The sequence below is a fragment of the Mustela nivalis genome, assembly GCF_964662115.1.
Source record: "Mustela nivalis genome assembly, chromosome: 3".
NCBI classification, from domain to species: Eukaryota; Metazoa; Chordata; class Mammalia; order Carnivora; family Mustelidae; genus Mustela; species Mustela nivalis.
In genome coordinates, this window is record NC_139022.1 from 115439825 (window position 1) to 115465312 (window position 25488).

The 25488-nt window shown below is 40.4% G+C and overlaps 1 protein-coding gene across 1 annotated transcript in view; it reads right to left on the minus strand.

Annotated features, from left to right (window-relative positions):
* MEGF10 (multiple EGF like domains 10) overlaps positions 1-25488 on the minus strand; it is a 164025-nt gene that overhangs the window by 100149 nt on the left and 38388 nt on the right. The window contains exons 2-4 of the mRNA XM_082724101.1: positions 21181-21315; positions 13569-13670; positions 11742-11842 (exon numbers count right to left, since the gene is read on the minus strand). Of these exons, the coding sequence (XP_082580227.1) occupies positions 11742-11842; positions 13569-13670; positions 21181-21296 (319 nt within the window). The 5' untranslated portion in view covers positions 21297-21315. The remainder of the gene's footprint in view (positions 1-11741; positions 11843-13568; positions 13671-21180; positions 21316-25488) is intronic.

Consider the following 25488-nt stretch of genomic DNA (forward strand, 5'->3'; position numbering starts at 1 on the left):
TCATGCTGTCCTCTGTGGTCTATTTAAGAAGGCTGTTTCTCTCTGGGGTGGTTCTCTTGGAGCTATAGCTGATTTCCTCCAACCCTTTCAGAATTATTCATCAAGACAAAAACCACCTCTGGAACTTGGGATATTGCTGCAGCTTACGGGAAGAATAGTGTCCATGCAATCCTGCTTATATTATTACGTGACTCCCCCCCATCCCTTTAGCAACTCTGTGTGTGGCCCACAGGGATGTACCAGGTTTACTACTGGTTTATTTGTGAAAGTGCTGACAGTCACCATGCCAGAAGACAAAAATGCAAGTTCTGTCATTATCTGGCCAGGTCAATGTTTTGTGGTTGGTCATTTAAATCAACAATTGATTTAAATGTGTTTTTTCCATTATTTTAAAATGACTTTGCTATAAAAAGTTCTGAGCCACAGTACAATAAAAAATGCTTCTCTGTTCTGAGATTTTCTATTAACTATTATCTATCCCTGTAAGGAGACCACGTAAATTGTTAGACCTGTGAGAATTCCACCTGTCCTGCGAAAGCTAAAATTGCAGGAACTAATTTTCTAGAGATAAGGCAATGATTTTTCATTGCTTCCCTTTGGCCCTGCCTCCATGGGACTCTAATGTCAGGCTTTCTCAAGTAAAAAAAAAAAAAAAAAAAAAAAAAGGCAGCAGACATGATTTCCCTCTGTTTGGCAAAGGTTATCCTGAATTCATGGTTTATTATTACTATTACTATTATTATTAAATCCACAGTTCCTCTTTATAAAATCCTAACTAGTGAGCAAACACTGACCATCAGTAAACCAATAAAGATTTCTCTGCATTGTTTATCAGGTTTGTTATCTTTACTACTAGCTGAGACCAAAAACCAAAAGTGGAAACCTGAAGTTTAGGTTCCAATAGATGTGTGGGAAAATTGGAATTTCTACTGGTGAAGAATGTGGACAAAGGACCTTTCCCAGTATTTAGTGATAGGTTCCTCTGCACCAAGTTGGGCTCCATAGCAACAGAATACAGGGTCCCTATGGAAACATGAAAAAATCCCCTGCCAGTGGCAGAAAGGGCATCATGAGTAGGTATATTTAGAAACACACCATCTGACTACTGTCAGTTCAAGATCCCTTTGGCTAGCCTAACAGGATTGTCTCGCTTTTATGTGGACTCAAAAGGGTCTGCTTAAGGGTCTACCAGCCACAGTTGTTTGGAAATATTTCACAAGATCACAACTTTATTATTAATCGAGGCTGTGAGAGTCAAGCAAATCCATAGCACAAGGCTCAAATAGCCTTCAGCATCAGGGAGCTGTTCCTCTCTCCTTAAGGTCTCACTCTGCCCCTCTAAATTCCCTAGAGAGACACCAAGCTCGTCAATCAACGGCCCTCTGTCAAAAGCAAAAACTTCACAGCCTGAACAAGGCATCTTGCCCTGTACTCTAGTTCTTCTCATCTTGAAAAATCTGAGCCCAAAACTTTGCAGCAGCAAAAGACCGAAATGACAGGGGCGCCTGGGTGGCTCAGTGGGTTAAGCCCCTGGCTTCGGCTCGGGTCGTGATCTCAGGGTCCTGGGATCGAATCCCACATCGGGCTCTCTGCTCAGCAGGGAGCCTGCTTCCTCCTCTCTCTCTGTCTGCCTCTGCCTACTTGTGATCTCTGTCTGTCAAATAAATAAATAAAATCTTAAGAAAAAAAAAAAAAAAACGAAATGACATGAAGCCTGAGACTGAGGAGTTTCCTGTGTTCTTCTACAAACTCCAGGTGAAGGAAATAAGGATCCACACGGCAGCTCTTCCCAAAAGCCTTGCCCATTAGGACAATTTGCCCAAGCCTGCACTCTCCCTCCTCTCAGACCCTCCTACGGCTGACACCGGGCAAAACGTGGCTGTTGGGTCTCTTTTTCACTTCCGTAAATTGCTGACAATATAATCCTGAGTAAGTCTGGCAGATATTCCAGTGCATGAAGAGAGAGCTCGCTCTATTCCTGGGGACAATAGCAGAAACAATGGTATATGACTTCATGGTTCAAGGGGGAAGGTGGGTATAATAGGAAGCTATGGCCAACTGCATGATTCAGGAACCATAAATGATATCCCCATGACTCCAGAAGTCCAAAATGTTACAGAATGCTACTAGGGTCTACTACAGCTATGGCAAGTATAAGGCACTCAGGCCACCCAATGACAATGACAGACATCACTGATGAGTCACTCTGTTCTCTCTTAGCACTTACGTGGCCTCAGAATCCTTCTGTTTTTGTTTTGTTTTGTTTTTAGGATTTATTTGTTTATTTTAGAGAAAGGTTGGGGGAGGGACAGAGGGAGAGAGAATCTCAAGCGGACTCCTTGCTCAGCGTGGAGCCCACGTGGGGTTTGATCTCACAACCCTGAGATCACAACCTGAGCAAAACCGAAGTGTTGGATATTTCCCCAACTGTGCCACTCAGGTACTCCCCCTCAGAATCCTTCTAGGTACGGTGTTCCAGGTCACTGCTTCTAAGAGATGGTGCCCTCTCCCAAAAGAGAAGGTTTTTGTTGATTCCAGTTTAGCATAACATAATATTCTAGTAGAAATAAAGAAAGAAGAAAGAAAGAAAGAAAGAAAGAAAGAAAGAAAGAAAGAAAGAAAGAAAGAAAAGGAAAGGAAAGAGGGAAAATGTATGGGTTGTGTTAAGTGCCACCTATGGGGTCTATCTGCTTCCTGGAAGAAAAATAGTCCTGCATGAGTGAGCTACAGATGTCTTTAAGCCCTTAACCCCAAATTTGGCATAAAACCCATTGTTTACTAAAGCAGGGCATTCAAACAAGAATAAAGTACATTTGCAGTAATTATTTTTTTATATAAACAGCACCCCAGTACTAGCTCCTTATTTCCCTACAACCAGTTCTGTTTTTCATAAAATTGGCCAAGTTAAAAATCAGCTGTGAATATTCATTCACTGCTACGGTAATCAATTGTCACACTGGTCTCTACTAAGAACAGGAAATCATATACTGTTCAGTGTGTGGGAGTGGGAGTTAAGGCTTCTTGTTTACAGTTCCAGAGTTCTCTTAATGATTGCCAAAGACATGCAGGGCACATCCATGGGAGCTGATCTTCCGCCATCAGGGTTGGCCTACAAGGCAATAGAGTGGGTGACTCAGTCCCCAAACCTCTTCCTAGGTCTTCCTCACAAGCCACACTGCCTGCAATTCCCCCATTACAGCTTTAATTTGAACTTACCACTTGACCTTCCCCATCTAACAAAAACAGAGAGGCAGAGTTAAGTCCCCCACAAAGGAGATAGGTCTCAAGATAGCTCCTTCTTTTACAGGAGCATTCAGCAGGAAGGACACTGGGCATCTGAGGCAAAAGGATGGGAGCCGGCCTAGAGAAGGGAACCCTGGCCATGTCCCTTGTCCATTCTTGTGCTGCCCCAAGCAGCTCAGCTCAGTCCCTATCTGTAGTCCCTGTCATCAGTCAAGGTGAAACCTAGGACATGGGAGTGAGAACATATGGCCAGCCTTGTCCTGGAATTGACCAATCCTTCCCACAGAGGGAGAGGCATCAACTTCCCACTCTGCGGCTACTTTTCCTGTGAGATTTTCCTAGTACCATGAACCCAATCTAATCTATATATCTATATCTATATATCTGTATCTCCTATAGATACAGGAGATTCCTACTTGCTAAGAAGTCGGTTTCAAGTATGTGTTTGAAAATCAGTTGTATGTATTCCAAACACATCATCCTGAGATTCCAATGTTGTAAATAATGGTAAGACCCTTAGAGCTGCCTCAAACGCTCATTTATTCCACAAATGCGGCAGCATAAACATCATGAGTCTGGATCTCAGCTCCTTTCCATGGACCAGCACACCGCTGCATTTAGGCTTGTGCTGCTCCAAGCTGCCCTTCCTGCCAGAGGACCACAGACTATTCCTCTTTCCTCAGTGCTCATGGAGGGAGCTGCGGGGAGAAGGTAAGAGGCCGCCCTGGCTCCACAGCATCCCTGGAGCTGCCAACAGTTAAGGTTTTGGGAAAAGGGGGACCTGGGGAACTCTGGGGTGAGAAGGGAAAGGATGAACAAAGCAGTCTCACTGTAGCCCCTAGACTATCCTCATCCTTGGAACCAAATTATAAATTGCTAATAAATGTACGTTTCTGGAGAGAATACCTTCACTGGTACTTATGGGAATGCATAGGAAGGCAGATACCATTTTCCCCCAACAAGCCGAAAGCAATAGTATTACCTAGTGTTGGTGAGGATGTGGAGAAGAGGCATCTTCATATACTTTTAGTGGACAAGCAAGTTGTTGCAACCTATTTGGACAGCAATCTGAGGGTTTTGAAGCGGCGGGGAGTAGGTGGTTGGGGGAACCAGGTGGTGGGTATTGGAGAGGGCATGGATTGCATGGAGCACTGGGTGTGGTGCGAAAACAATGAATACTGTTACACTGAAAATAAATTTAAAATCTTTTTTTAAAAATCTTAAAATGGCGTTAAGATGGCTCCTTTAACCTCATATCCATTATTTCCTTCCAATAAAAATATATTTTTAGTGGGCCCTTGACCATTCAGAATTAAAATGCTCTTGCAGGTTAGGGCGTACTGTGACAAAGTGGCAATGGAATGTGCTCACTTTTATTTAAAAGAACCTTCTTTAAAAAAGACAGCTGGAAGCATTGGGCGGCTCGTCACTTAAGCATCTGCCTTCAGCTAAGGTCATGATCCCAGGGTCCTGGGCTCCCTGCTCATCAGGGAGTCTGCTTCTCCCTTTTCCTCTGCCCCCTCCCTCTGGTCATGCTTTCTCTCAAATAAATAAATAAATAAATAAAATCCTTAAAAAAAAAAAAAACACCAAAAAAACAAAAAACAGACAGCTGGCATTGCCATTTGCCCCTTCTCCCATCTCTTCCATCCATTGCTTTGGGACCAGGATAGACATGTGGAGATCCACAATGGTATATGAAGATGAAGCCTGTACCCTAGAGACAGTGGAGCAAAGAAGTAAACATTGCTTGGAGACCCTACTGGGTTACCCAACTCGAGGCTCCAATGTGAGAAAGAAACAAACTGCCATCTCATAGCTGAACCTGATCCTTAGTGATACAACATGCATGCCCTTTGTCCCAGAATCCCATCTAATTTATCTTATGAATCACTCGCATGTACAAAGTGAGATACAAAATGATGCTCATGCATCCACTAACTTATTTCAGTTTCTAATAATTGGATGGGTGAACTGGTATGTAGATAGGAAGGAAGGGGGGAAGGATCAAGGAGGGAGGCAAAACAATGAGGGAGAAATAGATGTTCATACATAGTCTTGGTCAACTGACCACTACATTTAGGTCAATTTGTGTTACTCATCTTTTCACTTTAGGAACAAGACCAAAATTCTAAATTAGGGAACTGCATGGAATATATATACATAGGGGTGGGGTGTTTGAGAAGATGGAAAATGCAAAGCATCTGGGGACTACTGATCTATTTATAGAGGAAACTAATACCCTGGAAGAACAGCCACACAACTGCCACTCTTATAAACTTCAGACTGTATATGGGACCAGCATCAAGGCAAGATGGAAGAGCATGAACAAGATGACCTGAGAGGTTATGATTTCACATTCAAACCTAGCCACAGGATTTGCAAGAGGCCATCAGATATCATTTTAATATTTACAAGAGATAGGTGTCATAAAATGTAAGAATTACATGAAAATCAATAAATCATAATTGTAGCAATTACCATAGTAAAGTTAGGCCACAAATACATTTATATATTTTAATGACTAAGTGATATGTCAAATTCGATCAAACAGGGACACCAACTGGGTTGATGGTTCTAACCTAACCTGAAAAATAGGACGAGGACTAGATAAGTCTCAAATTTCAGGAATATGGAATACATCTAGAATAGACAATGGGCTCAGTATCTTCTACCAAGGTAGTAATCAAGGACAATATTGCCTGCTTTTAAAAACTTCAGAAAATACAAAGGGATATTATGTAGGCTTAGGAAAAGAATTTCTAGCAAAGGGTACAACATGGATGAAGCTCGAGGACAGATACTCAGTGAAATAAGTCTGTCATAAAAGGACAAAGACTATATGATTCCACTCACATAAAGTCTCTAAAGTAGCAAAACCCCAGCAACAGAAAGAAGTTAAAAGGTGAATGGCCAAGAGCTGGATAAGGGAAAAGGGGGAATTCAGATTTAATAAGTATAGAGTTTCAGTGTTAAAAGATGAAAAAGTTCTAGAGATCTGTTGCATAACAAAGCAAATACACTTAATACCACTGAATAATACACCTAAAAATTAGGAAGATGGGAAATTTCATGCTATGCATTTTTTACTACAATTGAAGAAAACAAATTAATTAATCAAAAACTTCAACAAACTGAGAAGATACACCAATTTTTTTTTTTTTTCTAACAGGAAAACAAAAACATGAGATGGCATAATTATTTTCTTAGGGGGTAACGATATTTCAGCCTTGTGAATATTTTAAATTCAATAAAGAAATGTGTGAAACAATCAAACCCTATAATGTTTATTCCATTTTAAAAGCATAAATTCCATTTTTAAAACTTGATCATGTTTAAATTTGTAAAACATTAGTTAGAAGCCCTTCACTGTGTTTGTAAGAGTTTGTTAGACTGATGAATAGAACATCTATAAGCTGAATTTGGTATGAGAAACACCAGGTTTTTATGTTCATAACTTCAATATACCAGATATCTCATGCTATGGATTAGAAAAGTTAATATTGGGGCGCCTGGGTGGCTCAGTGGGTTAAGCCGCTGCCTTCGGCTCAGGTCATGATCTCAGGGTCCTGGGATCAGTCCCGCATCAGGCTCTCTGCTCAGCAGGGAGCCTGCTTCCTCCTCTCTCTCTCTTTCTCTCTCTCTGCTTGCTTCTCTGCCTACTTGTGATCTCTCTCTGTCAAATAAATAAATAAAATCTTTAAAAAAAAAAAAAGAAAAATTAATATTATTAAAAAGCCCAAAGCACCCAATGCCACCTACAGATTCAACACAATCCCTATCAAAATTCCAATGATATTTTTCATGGAAACAGAACAAACAATCCTGAAATTTGTGTGAAACCACAAAAGACCCCAAACAGCCAAAGCAATCTTGAGAAATGAGAACAAAGTTGGAGGCATTATGCTTCCTGATTTGGAACTAGAGTAATCAAATCAGTATGGTATTGGCATAAAAATAGACACATGAGATCAATGGAACAGAAGTGAGCCCAGAAATAAATCCATGCATATATGGTCAATTAATTTACGACAAAGGAGCCACAAATGTATAATGAGGAAAAGACAGTCTCTTTAATAAATGGTGCTGAGAACACTGGACAGTCACATGTAAAGAATGAAACCAGACAATTGTCTTTCACTACACACAAAAACAAACTCAAAATGGATTAAAGACTTCAACATGGTACCAAAAGCATAAAACTTCTAGAAGAAAATACAGGCAGTAAGCTTCTTAACATCAATCGTGGTGTTAGGTTTATGGATATGATGCCAAAAACAAAGGCAACAAAAATTAAAATAAACAAGTAGGACTCCATCAAATTAAGAAGACTTTGCACCACAAAGGAAATCATCAAGAAAATGAAAAGCAACCTACTAATAAAAAAAATTACAAATCATAAATCTGATAAGGGGGTATATAAAGACTCATAAAACTGAATAGCAAAAAAAAAAAAAAATCAAATTAAAAAGTGGGCAGAGGATCTGAATAGACATTTCTCCAAAGAAGACATGCAGGTGGCCAATCTTTAAAAAAAAAGAGGGGATAAAGAAGATGGGATGCACTTACACACACACAAGCGCACACACATGGAATATCATATGGCCAAAGAAAAGGATGAGACTTTACCATTTATGACAACATGGATGGACCTACAGAGTATTGTGCTCAGTGAAGTCAGTCAGAAAGAGAAGGATAAATACCATGTGATTTCACTTGTGTAATGTATCTAAAAAACAGAATGAATGAATGAACAACAAAAAAGTAAAATCAGACCTGTAAATACAGAGAACAAACTGATGGTTGCTAGAGGCAAGTGGGTAGAAGGACAGGCAAACGGGTGAAGGGAAAAGGGACGTAGAGGCAGCCAGTTTCGGAGGGAATCAGTCACAGGAATAGAAGGCACAGCATAGGAGATGTAGTCAGTGATACTGGTATTGCATTCTATGGCGACAGATGGTGGCTAAGTTTGTGGTAAGCAGAGCATAACGTATAGAGAAGCTGAATCACTATGTGAATCACACCTGAAACTAACATAACACCATGTGTCAACTAGACTCAAATTTAAAAAGTTAACAGATAACAAAAAATCATATCCACACATACATTTTACACACACCACAAACCTACATACACATACAATGTACAAACAGACACACACATACTAAATCCATTTCATTCCTCTGGGCATTTCTTCATTAACATTTTAATTTCTCTAAATCAAGAGTAATTAAATACAAGATTAGGCTAGAAGAGTAACCCTGGAAGTTGAATAAACGTAAAAAGTTTATTTTTAGGAACAGGTGAAAACCTCACCAAGAAATCATGGACATCGTACGTCTAATGATATTTGCCTTTTGGAAATTTTTCCAACCGTTTTTCCCCCACCCAGATTCCAACGCCATACCCTATATTTTCTGTTTCGATTCTTCCTGCCTGATGACATAATCTATCTTCTGAACACACTCAGTGTACTCTGCCAACCAGTAGCTTCTGTACAGTCTGAGTCTAGGAGGTGGGCTTCATTGTTGGCGGGAGGAAGGAAGGGTGGGAGGAAATGGGAGGATGGAGCTTGCTCTCCGGAAGGAGTTACTCCAGCTACCCGAAGGAAACTTTTTTCCAAATGCAAGTATGTAGTCGCATGAAATCGCCCTTTTTTGCCTTCTAGGAAAACTTACTACCAAAAATTAAACTAAAATTAGTACTGATTCCTGTGTTTCTATTCCTTCTGGTAACTGATGACAGTTAACAATGGTGACGACACTAGGTGCCCAACAGCAAAACCTAACTGAAAAAAAGAGAATCCTGTGTTCTCTCTTCCTTTCCTATCCACAAGGGTGCCTCACTGGTACCGGCTATTGAGGGCAGAGAAGATTGACCAGAGGCATCTCCTGGAACTAGGAAGTAAGGGAAGCTTGAGTGTCCACTGAGGTTAAGCTATGAAATCAACACATCAGAGTGGAGAAATAGAAAATACCCTTAAAGAGACCAAATAGCTCCCAGGCCTCTGTGACCAGACAGAGAGCTGCTTAAATATATTAACATATCTAAAAGAAAAATGTTTCAGTCTCCAGGGGCAGTTGACTGGTTGAAAGGCTTAGAAAAAGAAAAATTTTAGAAGCAAATGCTAGAGCTAGCCATCCAAGCAGTGAGGAGGACATCTTGCAACCTGCCTAGTTTGAGATACAGGAAAAGTTATTTTTACCATTTTAATATTCGGGTATGATGGGGTTGGGGAATTGCCCAGCTTCCTGAGATGGGACACAGTACTGAACAAAATGACAGAGGTGCTGGGTTCTGGAAGGCATGGACCATGAAGCTCTAAACACCGACCGACCCTGCTTGGATCCACGGTCTCACCAGCTTGCCAGTAAAATCTAGCTTCCCACGTGCAAGCCCTCAAGGAAAGAAGGTATGACCAGAAGGTAGCCCTCCAGGCTCTGTGTCACTTCTTGACTTTATATGCAACTTCTGGCAAATGGGTAAGAGAAATGAACCTTGGGAGATAGAATCACTCCTTTACTGTACTGACCACTGTTCTTGTAAGTTTGAGCCCCAGCATGGGCACCAAGATAATGCTACCCTGAAGCTTCTGGGTAAAGTGGCTGCCCGAGACAGCTGAGGTCCACCCCCACCCCTGTGCCCCTGTGTGCACTCAGGGCTTTCCTTGGAAAATTCCCATCAGCCGGGGCCACAGAGATCAGTTAGTGATTATCCTCCAAGATGTTTGATTATAAACATGTAATTTTTCTTATTCAGCATCCTTATTAATCAAAGACATGCAAATTAAGAAAATATTAGTAAAGGGAAAATTGGCACAGGGATAAGCAGAAAGCAATCCCACATAAAGTGGAAACACACCAAACATCTGAAAAATACATGTATACCTCTGACCCAGCAATTTTACTTCTAGGAATCTATCCTTACCTATTCATTAAGGGGATGAACAAAGATTTAACCACAATGATGTCTTCTCCAGCAGTTCATAATAGGTAAAACATGGAAATCACATAAATATTCAACAGCTGAAATTTGCTAACAATCTATAATTCAGTAACACACTGACATTTGCAATATGTTACAGAAGTACATTTACTAACCAAGAAATAAATTCACACTGTATTTTTCTTTTCTTTTCTTCTTTCTTTTTTCCCTTCCTTTTCTTTTCTCCTTTCCTTTCTTTTCTTTTTCTTACTTTTCTTTCCTTTTCTCTTGTTACATTTTCTAATTTTTTCAATGAACATTTATTATGACATAGAGCCCCGGCTCTAAATCAAAGTTGAGGAACTGCACCCGTTCCTATAAAAAAATGAATCCAGGGTCACCTGGGTGGCTCAGTCAGTTAAGTGGCCAACTCTTGATTTCAGCCTGGGTCATCATCTCAGGGTCCTGGGATCGAGACTGGAGTCAAGTCCTGCATTAGGCTCTATGCTCAGCAGGGTGTCTGCTTGTGGATTCTCTCTCCCTCTCCCCCTCCCCCTGTTCTCTCTCTCTCTCTAAAATACATAAATAAAATTTAAAAAAAAAAAAAAAGAATAGAATCCAGTCATTGGAAGAAAGAGGACACATATACTATCCATTTAAGTTCTCTCTGCACTTGAGATCAAAGGAGCATCCAAGAGGTATAAAGGGCTTCTCCAAAGTCACCCAGTGCTACATTACCCGGCTCTTTTAAGCCAGGATGTGTCCAACCATTCCTAATGTCTTCAGTTTAAAGCAGAACCTTGTCTCTCTCGATGCTACTCAACACCAGTGCCTCAGCTCAGAAAGCAATGCTGCCCCTCTAGCTGTGTGTGGAGCCAAAATATTTGAATACACCCCTTTCTATTGATCTCTCTTCTCTACATCCTAAACACAGTGGAAAGAAACCTTAGTTGCAAACTTAATTGCACATGAAATTCCACAGTCTTCTAAAGTGCATCATAAAATCTCCAACTTCCCCTGAAACATTTCAGAATGAACTGGTGAGATGGGGAGGGGAGACAGAAAATGACAAAGAAGAAGGTCTACTTTGTGACTCAGACTTAGAGCTGTTTCTTAGTGTGAAAGCTCCTCTGCTTTTTGTAAGCTTCATCATTCTGTGCACCAGAAAAGAACACAGTGGCCTCTCAGAAGCTGCCTCGGGACTCCGGTCAGCTGCTGCGGGGAAGTCCTGCCTCTGTTCTCTTCTGTGACCTGAGTCTAGTGACTCCTTGACCAGTTTCCAAAGAGACATTTATTGCAAAATGGTAATTAACACTGAGACATCCGGCCCTAAATCATCCTTCTATAACATCTGTTTTCTCCTCAAGTGACATTCATGTGGAGATTTTTGATAGGACAGAGGGACAAAGCAATGCTTCCCTCATTCCATAGATCAGGAAAGCAGTAGCCAAGGGTGACAGGGAATGGTCCAAGCTGCCCCACCTCCCCGGGCCTCCCTCTCGGCTGCCATTCACAAGTGTACACCAACACTGGGAAACACAAGCTGCCCACAAGGGGATAAAGGTCTTACTTACGGACACACATTTCCCTGCTTTCATAAAATCCAGGACAACACTGGGATTTGCGCCTATACATAGTCTTCTCCCCATGCCGATAGGCTGTCCGATAACTGATTCTGCATGGAAGGAAAAATCACATTGTTACTTTTGTTGACTGGCAATTTGATTAGGAATAAGGAATTTATATTTTGATACAGAAGAGCTATTAAATATAATAAAGGTATGAAAAGTGAAGTATTCTAAAATAGGTAAGAAGGAGCATGTACTACATGTCTTGACCAATATTATGCTCTTATCTTTTTGTTTAAGAATTTATTAAAATTGCCCATTTTAGTCAACCTATACTTTATTTCAAGGGATCAGAAGTTTCGTGACTTTCCTATTTCACTTATCTTGAGATAACTTGGAAATTATTGATTAATTTCAGATATGATGGGGATATGGGTGGCCAGTCGGTTAAGCGTCTGCCTCCGGCTCAGGTCATGATCCCAGGGCCCTGGGATTGAGCCACATGCAGGACTCCTTGCTCAACAGGGAACCTACTTCTCCCTCTGCCCCAACCCTTCCCCCTGCTCATGCTCTCATTCTCTCTCTCAAATAAATAAATAAAATTTTTAAAAATAATTTCAGATATGACACTGATCTAATTATCCTTTACTTACATATGTTTTAAGGAAGAATTCAGAGAATTCCTTGAAAAATCTATGACAATACAGTCTCATCCCACTATAAAATAGAAGGTTATAGACAAACGACCCTCATTTAATTAAATCTTCATCCATTCACTGATTTATCTATACAACACATGTTTTCTGAGCACTTACTCTATTCCAGGCACTACTCTAGGCACTGGGGAAATAACTCATGATGAGCAACAATATAAAGCCTTGCCCTCAAGGAACTTATATTCTACTGGGGAAGATAGACCTACAGTAAGATCCATATTAAATAAAGAAATATGTCATACATTGACTGGTAATGATTATATGGTGTGATGTAAAATAAGGCCTGAGTAAGGGAAGAGAGTGGGCAGGAAGGGAATACTTGTTTAGATAGAGTGGATAAGGAATGTCTGAAGAAATAATATTGAGCCTAATGTTTAATGCAGCATAAATCAACAGGTGTCATATTTAGACCCATGACTCACACCACTGTAAGCATTTTACAAATAAAAGTAAGGTATCACAGTTCCCTTCCATAGTAACGTTATTACTTAAGATGTTTTCCTTTTCTGTTTTCACATTTATAGAAAAAAATTATGTGCCTTACATTGAGGTCAAATTTAAGTTGGTCTAAAGACAACTGGGTGACTCAGTGGTTAAGCATCTGACTCTTGATTTCAGCTTGGATCTAGGCCTCATCAGGCTCGGTGCTGGTGTGGATTCTGCTTAAGATTTTCTCTCTCCCTCTGCCTCTCTCCCCAATCCCCCAGTGCATGTATGTGCATGCACTCTCTCTCTCTCTTAAAAAACAATTAAGTTAGTCTAAATTGAGTCAGATAATCAAGTAGACACATATGCTGGAATATGAATGTCTTGGTACCTAGTGATGTCCATATTCAAGAGGGTCTCCCCCATTTATGCACCACACAAAAGCTGCATGAATTCTTGCTAACCAAAGGATGGTAGCTAGTAGACACTGTCTCTGTAAGCTCCTCAAGGGCACATAAACAGTTTTGCTTTTTCTATATAACTCCTATGGTTTGGAACAAGGCTAGGATAATAGCAAGCACTCAATAACTATTTATGAGACAAATAGACACATTGTATCAAATATTTCATTTTCCGCACTACAGTCCTTCCCAGTTAGCCAAATTCATAAATACACCTGAGCTTCGATTACCTGTGCCGTGTGCATTTAAACCAGTTCAGGATGTCAGTGCAGCTAGTGTAGTAGATCTGATCAAAGGGATGTGGGTAGGACTCTTGCACAGTCACTGAGTAGCTGAAAAAGAAGAAAGATAAGGAATCAATATTTCTTATTCTTACATTCATGATATACCATGTATTAAAAAAAAATCAGAGGTTAATATCTTCACTTGTGACTCCACACTGACTTTTAATAGAGAATGTTTCCAGGTGTCCATTGGAACCAGAGCACTGAAAGGACAGATATTAATGATACACGCAAAGGACAAGAATTCATGTTCTAAATTTCATAAAAGGAATTCTCTTTCCCATTCACCATAAACTCTGATAATCCTACATGATTTACAGACATGATTACAGACATGATTGCCACATATTGTTCTGTATTTAATTCCATCCCCTTATCCCAGACATGCAGGGTTAATCCAGACCTTTCACAGGAAGTTTTCCATCTAAGTCTGCATGCAAATAATAAGCACGGAGACCATGTGAATATTCATAGCGATACATTTTGGTACTGATTCCGGAAAACCAGAAAGAACATATTTCTCAGGTTGGAACTTGAATTAATTTGGTTTTGTGTGCCTGCCCTACTTCTCAGGCACTGAGAGAATATATGCAACCTTTAAGTAAAAACTACAAAGTCTCTAAACATATCACTGAAACAATTAGCCTGAAATATACATATCCACGGCCTGCTGCTACTTAGCCTGGTTTCGAATACATTTTCACTAACAGCTTCTTGTTAAAGTAAAAACATGCAATCTTAAGGTCCTGAGAATGTAGGTGGAAAACATCCATAAAACATAAAGAGCATTCAGTGTTCAATGTCATAGTTCTTTATTTTAAAGCAGTCCATTACAGGCTCAAGGGCTTAGAATTCTTGCCTACAGGAAAACCTGGAGAATCCTCTTGGCCCAATAAGTTAATCCTCTTCTCTTGAACAGTCTCAAAGATTTTCACTAAAATCTTTAATTCACACTAGCAAATGGAATGGGCCCCAATAAAGGACTCACTTGCAGCAAATCAATAGACCAACTTCATTACTAGGAGCTATGGACTAGAGAATGTACAGAAGGAATGCGGCTGAAACGTCAGCATGAAGAATTCAGGTTAGACACACAGTACAACCCTCTCATTTGAAAAGCTATGTGGTGCTGGGCTCCCCCACAGGGGGATTTCTTTCTCCACGTGGCCTCTATTTGCTATTCTGCACTTAGGCTTCAATAGGAAATCCATAAAATAATCATACTGTTCACACTTTTGTGTATTTCATTCTTTGGATCATCGCAACTTGATTTGTAGGTTAATTTCAGGATGCTCCACAAATCTCATGCAGATCCAACAGGCCCTATTGAAAAGATCACTGAATTAGCAGAATAATCGGATAACCAGGATAACTGATTATCCTCATTGGGCGTGGAGAAACTAGACTGCCATCAGCAGATAATTTTACTCCCTGGGTTTTGAGTATCACACTTTAAAACCAGAGAATCACAGATGGTCTTGAAGATCCTTTCCTCCTTGGCACTCTGAATTTCTTCCATGCATTTTAGGTGACTATTTCCTTTTCTCTTGTATGCCACCTGAGGCTACCCCAAGAGCATGTTCCAATGAGTATATGCGATACAAACGCCCATGTCTGTGATACAACCCCTTTAGGGGAAAAGAGGCCTCTATTAAAATATAAAGGTTCTTGGAATGAATTATCACAATAAGGTATTTTTTTGTTATAATAGTCACCATACAGTATATCATTAGTTTTTGATGTAGGGCTCCCATGCGCCCGCCTTAATACCCATCCCCTTCCCATCCAAAACCCTCAGTTTGTTTCTGAGTCCAGTTTCTCAAGGTTCGTCTCCCCCTCCAATTTTCCCCCTCTTCACTTTTCCTTTCCTTCTACTAATGTCCTCCATGTCATTCCTTATCTTCTACAAGTAAGTGAAACCATAGGATAATTGACTTTCTCTGCTTGACTTATTTCACTCAGCATAATCTCCTCCAGTCCCATTCATGTTGATACAAAAGTTGGGTACTCATCCTTTCTGATGGCTGTGTAATATTCCGTTGTATATTTGGACCACAATGTCTTCTGACCTCTAGCACGGTTCTGAGGTTCAGGTTAATGCAAATTCTAAGACTTTCTCACCAATTTTTTCCCTGCCTATCCAGCTGCTTGTAAATAACTGAATCTCGAGGCCTAGAGCGTTATTACTCCATTCCATTTTCAGTGCAGAACAAAATGAATGAATGTTCTCTGCATATAGGTATAGTCCTGTATTACCCATGAACAAAGCAGCTACGGTCCACACATGCTAGGGGAGTAAAAAAGAAACTACCATCCATCCAGGCCGATTGGGTGACAAAAATATTCTACCAGGCTCTACAGCACTAATTAAACAGAACTAAATTGGTTTGTTAGAACTAAACTTGATGCATTATCCCCATAAATTGGTTTGTTGGAACTAAACTTGATGCATTATTCCCATAAAATTCAAAGGCCGTGTTATGATGGTTAAGGTCTGTCTGACTTGGTGAGCAGAAGTGATAATCAACAAAGAGGTCCTGGCCAAACACATCCTATTTAATGTGGACAGAAGAATGGATTCCACAGGCAAATGGATTCCACAGGCAAATCACTAATTTCTTGTGGTCTGGAGGATTGCTTAAAGGAGAGGAGATGCTGAAATATACCATTTTTTTCCTCTAGCCACTTGCCGCTCACTAATAGCACACATCTGAGGGAGGCTTCTCTGGTTTTAGGACAGAAAAAAAGCTCTTCTCTAGAAAAGGGTCATCAAACAATTTAGGATTCCAATTCAACAAACAGTTATTTGAACATCTCTGCAATTCCCGCCCCCAAAGAGCTCTCAAGAGGGGCCAGCCCATAATGCTAGAAATAACACAACAGGGCTCTGATAGAGAAATACATAAACACAAAGACAAAATGTATTATGCTTTGTGCATTTCTCTTCCAGCTTGACTCCTCTGATTCAGAAGGGACTGAAAACTAATTTGCACGTTGATCACAAACAGGCTTCTGGTGAAGTCTATGGGGGAAGGGCTTTAAGGCTTTTAGGCTTTTCACACCAAATTTCCTTCCTATTGGTTTTTTTATACATTCTTTTTCTTTTCCATACAATCTTGCTCTCCCCCACCCCTGCCTGGCCATTTTTAATGGTATTCTAATCACACTACAGAATTTGGAAAACAATATTTTTAGGAGACAGAGTTCTCTGACTCTTAAATAACCACCAACAGCATTTTGCTGGCTTTTTTATAGTCCCTAGGGGTTTTTTAGCTTTTTGTGTTGGTTTAGTTTTTCGGCTTTTATCGTAATATAATCACACTATGCATATAATTCTGAAAATTACTTTTAAACTTGAGTGCATCCTAAACAGGTTAGTAAATAGTGAATATTCTTCAAATTATGACTGCCAAATACTCTGTAACTGACTATACCTGATTTGCTTAATACCCACCTACGGCTGAAGAATTAACATGTCACTTTTCAAGGGGCCACTTTGTGGAGGCTGTGTGCTTGCCTTATGAAGGAAAAGATCTCTGAGGGCAGGCCAGCCTCCTCTGGGTCTTTATCACCGCTTCCAAGCTGCTGTTTGAACATAATCAGTGCCTCCCTCTGCTAACCGTCCACACCTCTGTGTTCCTCATCAGCGGCTCTCAAGTCAGAGCGGGAAGAAGCCTTCTTGACTGTCTAGTCCAATCCTGTTTTTATCACAAATGAGCAACCCTGAGCTCCCTGTGCTAGCAGTCAGCCTAGAGCCAGCACTAACACCGTGTCCCCCAGACACCATGCTGACCCGTGCCACCTCTCAGATGTCATCAGAACATCTGAAGCTTCTGAAGCAGACAATGAGTGCCAAACTGTGGTATAAAGGGAATCTGATCTCAATTCTACACTATTTTCACCACAGAGATGTGTAACTCTTCACCTCCTGCTTGTGTGCTTAATCTTCTCAAAGACACTGAAAACATATCATCACCGGGACTTTAACCTATTAAATATCATCCAGGGAGAAACCCCAGCAAGATTTAATTTAAGGTCAAAGAAGGGGGCGGAGGAGGGAGAGGGAGGGCGGGGAGAAGCCATCATTGCTTGGCCACATTCCAAAGTGGTTAATTACATTCTATCTGCCAAAATGATCTTGTTACTTTAATCAGATATGGTAATAATCATCATTCCTTATCTCTGCTCGCTTCAGGACTTGCTGCTTCAATTATTACCACTTCTGTGTGCCACCTCCCATGGGGATGGGCCAAGAATGGTTCTCTTCTCTTGTGTCTTCTTTAGCAGAAACCCCAGTAGATGCTGACACATAAACTCACAGACCAGGGAAAGGGGATGTGGAGAAGGAACAGATAATTCGTGGAATTATCAGTTTCTGAAAGGCTGCTGCATGGGATTCCTTTAATAACAAGCACCCCTTGTGTATTTTAAGTGATTTCATTTTCCTTAATTTCATTTTCTGTATGACTTCTAAGAACCACGATTGCTACATGAAAATGAGGCCTACTTTTATTTGAAAATAAATGATTCAGCAGGCCTGGGGCAGGGCCTGAGAGTCTGCATTTCTGACAGACACCCAGGTAGGGCTCAAGTCACAGCCCCACAGACCACACTGTGAGAAGCAAGGCTCTGGCTGAGTCCATTTGATCCAGGTGGGGTTGAGATAAGGTAAGCCTCAATGAGCCCTACTCAGCGCTACCACCAAGAATTCTGTCCTTGACCTTCATCCTCTTCTCCCCATGTCCATTCAAGCCCCAATTCAGGTCTGAAAATACAGAACGTGTCCCCTGCACTCTTGTTTGATCATTTTAATTTATGCTCCTTCCTCCATTCTTATCACTTTCTTTTACCTTTCTTCCAAGAATAATTACCTAGTGTTAAATAGGAAATGTATCAGTAAGAAAAGTATGGCTGTCAATCCTTCTTTCTAGAAAGTCATAGAAAAAAATACAGTCAAAAAGAAAAAAAAAAGAAAAAAAATACAGTCGGGAGAAAAAAAAATCTCCATCATGTCCCTAACTCTTTCACCCTCATTTTCCCTCCTCATTAGTAAGTGTTTTAGAGGTCACTCTAATCACTTCTGCAACAGTGGAAATGCATGAGGTTTAGAGACTACTGTGCCCCTTGTCCATCCTCTCCCACCCGTTCCCCCACTGGCGTCCGTATTGAGCCATTTCATTGCCTGTCAAAAGGTGAGTGGACTCAATCAACAGTGATTTATCCAGCACATGCCCTAAGCAAGGCAGGGTTTTGGACCCTGGAAATTATCCCTAGTGAACAAAACATGCAATTACGTGTTGCCAAGTTTTGTTGAATAATGAGGAGGGAATCAGGATGAAATGCGCATGTCTGAGTGGGTGCTGGGTTACCTGAAGCCTGGCTTCTTTTCTCTTTCTAGCCTTTTCCTCAGAGAGTTCACCCGCTTACATCACATCGTGCTGGAGACTCCCGATTCTGGGCTCCAAAACGCTACCAGACCCATTTCTCAAAGCGACGTGACAAGGCACCTGCACTCATCTCTTCCCTCTTAAATCAGTACTCTTCCTTTTCTTTTTCGTATGTACAATGACACCTCCAGGTTTTCACAGAGCAGGTTCTTTTTTTTTTTTTTTAAGATTTTAATTATTTATTTGACAGAGATCACAAGTAGGCAGAGAGGCAGGAAGAGAGAGAGGAGGAAGCAGGCTCCCCATGGAGTAGAGAGCCTGCTGGCTGCTGGGCTCAATCCCAGGACTCTGGGATCATGACCCAAGCTGAAGGCAGAGGCTTTACCCACTGAGCCACCCAGGCGCCCCACAGAGCAGGTTCTAAATCTCACCTCTGCTGACTCCTACCCATCCTACAATCCACGTATGAACAAGATGTGTTGATTCTTATCTCACAGTATCTTCTGAATGTGATTATTTCCTTCTATTCCAAAGGGTTCATCCTCCCAGAAGTTCTACCACCAATGGCCTCTCCCTTTTTGAAATGTGATAGGTAACCATCCTTATATTCACTGATTCATTTTTAATTGTTTGAATGGATATTTATTATGCAGTTGGTAGCTGAAATGTTTATGGGAGGTGCTGTGATGACTGTAAAGATAATTAATAAGAGGTCCTTCCCCTTTGATTCTATATAATACAGTTAATACCATAGATACATAGATCTTGATTACATGTACATATTTCCTCTATAGCTTAAAGTTTCCTAATGATACATAACTCCATGGATGGATCAGAGAAGTGGGATTCTGTTACCGTGATTGTAAGCCTGTGCCTAGACATGGGGAAGCTGTCACTGAAAAAAATAATGCTGTGAGTGAGGGACCAGGGTGCCCCTACAATAACATAGTTGCTGGGCCTGAAAGGCTCTGGGTGTGATCATTTTGACCTGTGCTGATGACAGTGACAGGAATATGTCCCCTGTGTTGTGCTCCCCATGGTGCTGAGGAGAACGGGGGAAAGAGACAGAGAGTTTGATGAAATGGCACATACAGCTATCAAAACTACCTATTACTCTGGAGTGCTCGAGCGGACTAGAAGGGTGCCGCCTTCTCTCTGGAAAACTGACATTTGCAAGGTGACCTGTGGCTAATGATGCTTCAAGAGAAAAGCAAGTAGCACAGTGGAGCTGTATAGACTACACTTGACTATACTGTGGTAGCGCTAGATGGTTTGTCCTATTTTTCTGTTCCAAAAACTGACTCTGAGCTCAACCTATTCGTTGTCCTGCCTCTGCTTCTCCCACTGCATAATGCCTTCATCTACATACAACATCATCTGCTTTGATGTAATCTAATCTGTCTTGCCTTCCTGCAGTACTGGGCTGATTCTAGATCTGTTGCTCAAGACCCTCAGCAGTCTGCACGGCACTGGCTTCAGGCCACCTTCCATTCCTAGAACTCCACTCAATCACTGCTATCCGCTCCGTCTTATTCAGGTCTCTGAGAGCATCTTAGCCGACATTACATCCATGCACCCTCACCAGTGCCTCCAGAAATCATGTCACCCTTTTCAGGCCACATACAGCCCAAACTTTTTGCACTACACATGGCCACCCTTCAGTACATTATTTCATATTGTCCTTCACCACTCACCCATTGGTTCCCATGCATAAGTCCAGCTCCCCCAGATTATTGCAAAATAGACTGAGAGCAGGGAGATGTTTGGGAGATCATGTGAATGGAGCTAGTAATATTTTCCCAGCATGCTACAACTACTCCTGTGTTAGAATCAATAGATCAAAATTTCTTCACTTTATATGCCATAAGAGTGAGGGCTCATGAGTTCAAACCCCACCCTGAGTATAGAGATCACTTTAAAAAGAGGGGGTTAAGTTTATCTTCAAAAGAACAATAAACAACAATACCAGTAAAAACCTAACCTTAGGAAATAGGTTATCCTTCAAATTCACTTTATATGCAATAATACTAATTTATTATTATAACTACTGGTATTTACATAAAAGTAATTCTATAAACTCATCTCCAAGTCTATTTTATATATCAGGTTGATAATACCAATATATAAAAATAATTAGAAATTATTTCTCAGACTACTTTCAGAATGATTACCTTTCCCAGTGGCTGCACACATTAGGATCTTCAAGATTCAGTGATGATGCTGTCCTGCTCCAGAGGCATAATGAGAAACAGATAAAGCTCAGGCATGGGTTCAAAGAAATAACCATTTTTTGGGGGAAGAAAAACCTACAAGAAAACAAAAATCCAAATTAGAGAAGCATGAAAATGACCCAAACAGAATTCTTTTCAGTACAACAACCATTCAGAACCTGTTTGTCACTAAGGCTAAACCACACATTACAAGCCATGTGTTTAAATAGAAGGGTCACCAGATTTCATGGTCCAAGAGAGAGGTATTTCTTGTGCTGTGCAGGGTGGTCACCATTTTGTAAATTACAAAAATGTGCAAATCATCATTAATTGCCACTACAACAAAAGCCCTTCTCATCCATGCCAACCAACATTAAAGGAATCTTCCCGAACAGTTCGGAGCAATGCAGGCTTCCAGACTCTTTCACCAAGCATATTTCCCTTCTGGAAGAAGAGGGCTCACAGAGGAATCTGGCCTCATTTGTCCTGGAGGGTAAAGGATGAAACAGAAGCTCCATTGACTCAAGAGAGAGGCACCTCAGACTCAAACTGAGATTCATTCAAAAATCCATTCCCTGGGCACTGAACGTCTTCTAGGTCTGCTCTATCCTAGGCACCGTGCAAAAACTGGGCATCAAATACAGATACGGTTCCTGCCCCTGGCCATTAAGATGTGTATGATTTCATAATCATCATGTTCATTTCTTACATTTAGTGATTCCAATTCCCCATCTGCTCAACAGAAACAAAACCAGCTAAACCAGAACCAGAAGTTTGTTTGCACGTGTACAGAAAAATATGTAAGTCTGTTTAGAGGTCTGTGTTAGAGAAAACCAACATCGTGTTCTTGAGAGGAAGAAGGAACACAATGGAAAAACAAACAGCAGCATTTTTGCCAAAAAGGCCCACAAAGGAGACACAAGATGAAGGAGAATGTTCCATGCAGAAGGAATCAGAGGGAGGCAGGGTCAAGCACACTTTGGGGAGCGCAAATTAATTCAGCCGAGAAAGAGACGGGCATATCACAAAGGTTTGGTACACCATTACCAAGTTCATGAACTGCACCGGGGGAATAACACAGATGCTGCAGGGAACCGAGCAAATCTGCGAGACTTTTCAGACTTGGATTCAGTAGAACTTGGTGACTAAATATGGGATTAAGAGAGAGGAGTGTTTGCTGGAAGAGCCCCATGGATGGAGTGTTGTGCCCTTCACTAAGATGAGAAGCACAGACACCCTCCCCTTCTGGGAGGAAGAAGCTTTAGTTCAGTTTTAGATACAACAAGTTTGAGATTCCCAGGAGATACTCACATGAAGTCATCTGCAGGCATTTACTGAACACCTACTATGTGCCGGGACTCACCAGCTCGGGTGTGTCACAGCAGGCACAGCCTGTGCCTGAAACTCACACCCATCTCCTCACCTCCAGGAACTTACCATTTAGTCAGAAGGAAATGTTTAATTGCCACATTTAAATAAAATGACTTTATGAAATCGTTGTAAAAATGGACACGGAAATACAAATAGCTGATCCATTTACTACTTAAAAAGAGAATAAGTATTAGCCTGCCTATTGGTAAACTAGGAAAACTAGTAACAATAGGTCAGATCATGTGACTGAAGCAGTTATTTTCCAGATGAGAGCTAGCATTTTGAGAAGTTACACTAACTTTTTACACCACAAGGGACAGAAACAAATGGGAGCAAAATTTATTCAATAATGACCTTGTAGTTTAAAAAGATAAGTTTATTCAGATGCCTGGCTATTCCAGTTAGTGGAGCATGGGACTCCTATTAAAAAAAAAAAAAAAAAAAGATTTATTTGAGATAAAGAGAACGCACATGTGTGTGAGAGCTCTTCCTCATGAGTCAGGGAAGTTGCAGAGGGAGAGGATCTCAAGCAGACTCCCAGTGAGCATGGAGACTCCTCAGGACTCAAACTCAGGACCTTGAGGTCAAGAGCTGAGCTGAAACCAAGAGTCAGACGCTTAACTGACTGAGCCACCCAGGGACCCCAGAGTGTGGGCCTCCTGATCTTGGGCTCATGAGTTCAAACCCCACCCTGAGTATAGAGATCACTTTAAAAAGAGGGGGTTAAGTTTATCTTCAAATGAACAATAAACAACAATACCAGCAAAAACCTAACCTTAGGAAATAGTTTATCCTTCAAATTCAAGACATTAGATCACGTGAAGAAGTATTCAGTCCTTTGGAATCATGGCTGTTTATAAGGATAAGTATATCAAGTATATCATGACAAGTCACCTGCCTCTAACTGCACAAAGACTAAAACTAAAGACAACATTTGCTTTAGAACAAGGAAATAATATCATGAATGTGTAGGACAATGAAAAGATACTGCAAGCCACTATAAGAGGTTGTAAAATCTTTAAAAAGGGGAGTTTCCATCACCACAAAATATATTCTAACATAAAAAGCATAAATGGGAGGCCAAAATAGGGCTTAAAAAGTAATTCAAATTATTGGTGTTTGTCATGAAGTTGTAAAAGCTGAAACTTAACATTATAAAACCAAAGAAGCTTTTCCACTTAACAGGAGTGACCAAGAGTGATGATGATGATGGGAAATAATTTCCTGACCGATTGCGGGGGGCCAGGCCCAGAGTGGAACATTTTATGTGCATGATCTGTCCAACCCTCACAGCCATTTACCTAAGAAAAAGGTGTTTTTATGATCCCCATTTCACAGTTGAAGACATGTAATATACTGCTAATATTTTCTTCATTCATCAAAAAAAGCAAACTCTAATATACTTAGTTGTAACAAACAAGCATGGCAAATATCTGTCTCATTGCTTTATCTACCTCAGGATAAGCGTTTTGTTGCAGCGAAGTGTGAAACATGTATATTAACTTTCATTCTCTCCTCAAAGACAAAATGAGAGCTAGTCAACAGTAATCTGCCATCTACTTACCAACAATTACCCCAAATTGGAAAGTTTATATCGTGAGTCACCATCTTAGACTCAAACCATTCATTTTCCAATTAGAAATGTTTAGTCTGTAAAGTTAGAAATTGCTGCAAGCAATGAATCAAACTGCCAAGAAAAAGAAAAAAGGTTGTGTGTTTTCCTTTAATGTAAAAATGTTAATGTTAATCTTTTTGAAGCCTTTCTTGCTTTGCACTTGATGTGAAGCTCTATGAAGTCTTTAACCTCTCTATGAGGATGGCAGGAAGAAAAAAAAAAAGCAAAATTTGGTCATCTTCCCTGTGCTTTTGAAATTTGGCATAGAAAAAACCTAACTGCATTGCCAAGTTGCTGGAGGTGTTTACAGAAGGGAAAATATAAGGACATTTTTAAAAATGTATATATATATCAGCGGGTCTCATTCCCAAAGGATTTTCCTAATGAAAATAAGAAATTAATGGAGTTCTACAATAATCTGCATTAGAGCATAAAACATCAAAAGCAAAAAGAATTGCTAGACCCAGATGCAGGGATCATGCAACTTCACATAAACAGGTTAAAACCCTTTGAGAAAATAATTCAAATGTTATATACTGTGGAGGGATTCATAGACATGTCAATGAGCTGTAGAAGTCTATAAAATACATTTCACTATATTCAAAAACACAGATGCTTCTTCCTTTTGTTCTGTCTCTTGTTGAATAAAAGGCACTGAGAGACACAACCCAAATAAGAAGTGTACGGGGCATTACATATACTCTTTCCCTGCTTTATTTGTTTTCTTCTATAGGTTTCACTGAGTAAAATTCATGTACCATTTTTCCTTTGTATCTACCCTGAAAGAAGAAAATTTGACACAATTTTCTCCCCATTTCTCTCTTTTAAGCCGTGCTATCTTGTCTTACACTATAATCTTCCACTTTGGAGCACAAATGAAAACAAAACACAATCTTTAAAAAATAGAATTATTTCAATTGAAAAAAAGGTAATACAGTAGTGATTTGCTTCATTAAAACAGACATTTGGAAAATATTCAAAACTCTAAATGGAGAGTTCTGCTACCCCCCACCCACTCAGTCTTCATCTTCAAATAACTTTCGTTATGGTTCCATTTAACAAAATTTAAAATGTTAAAAAAAAAAGTCATTTGCATGAACCCCCTAGTGCCAAACTTGATTGCATTCCATATCATTCACTTAATTATTATGGAAAAATCAAAACAGAAAATCAGTACAACTGATTAGCATTGCTAAAGTGCCCCTATTAGAAAAAAGAAACACAGCAGGTAGAATTAACTCTTGCTGTCTACTAGGAAGGGAGGCTTTGCTTAGTCTCACAAA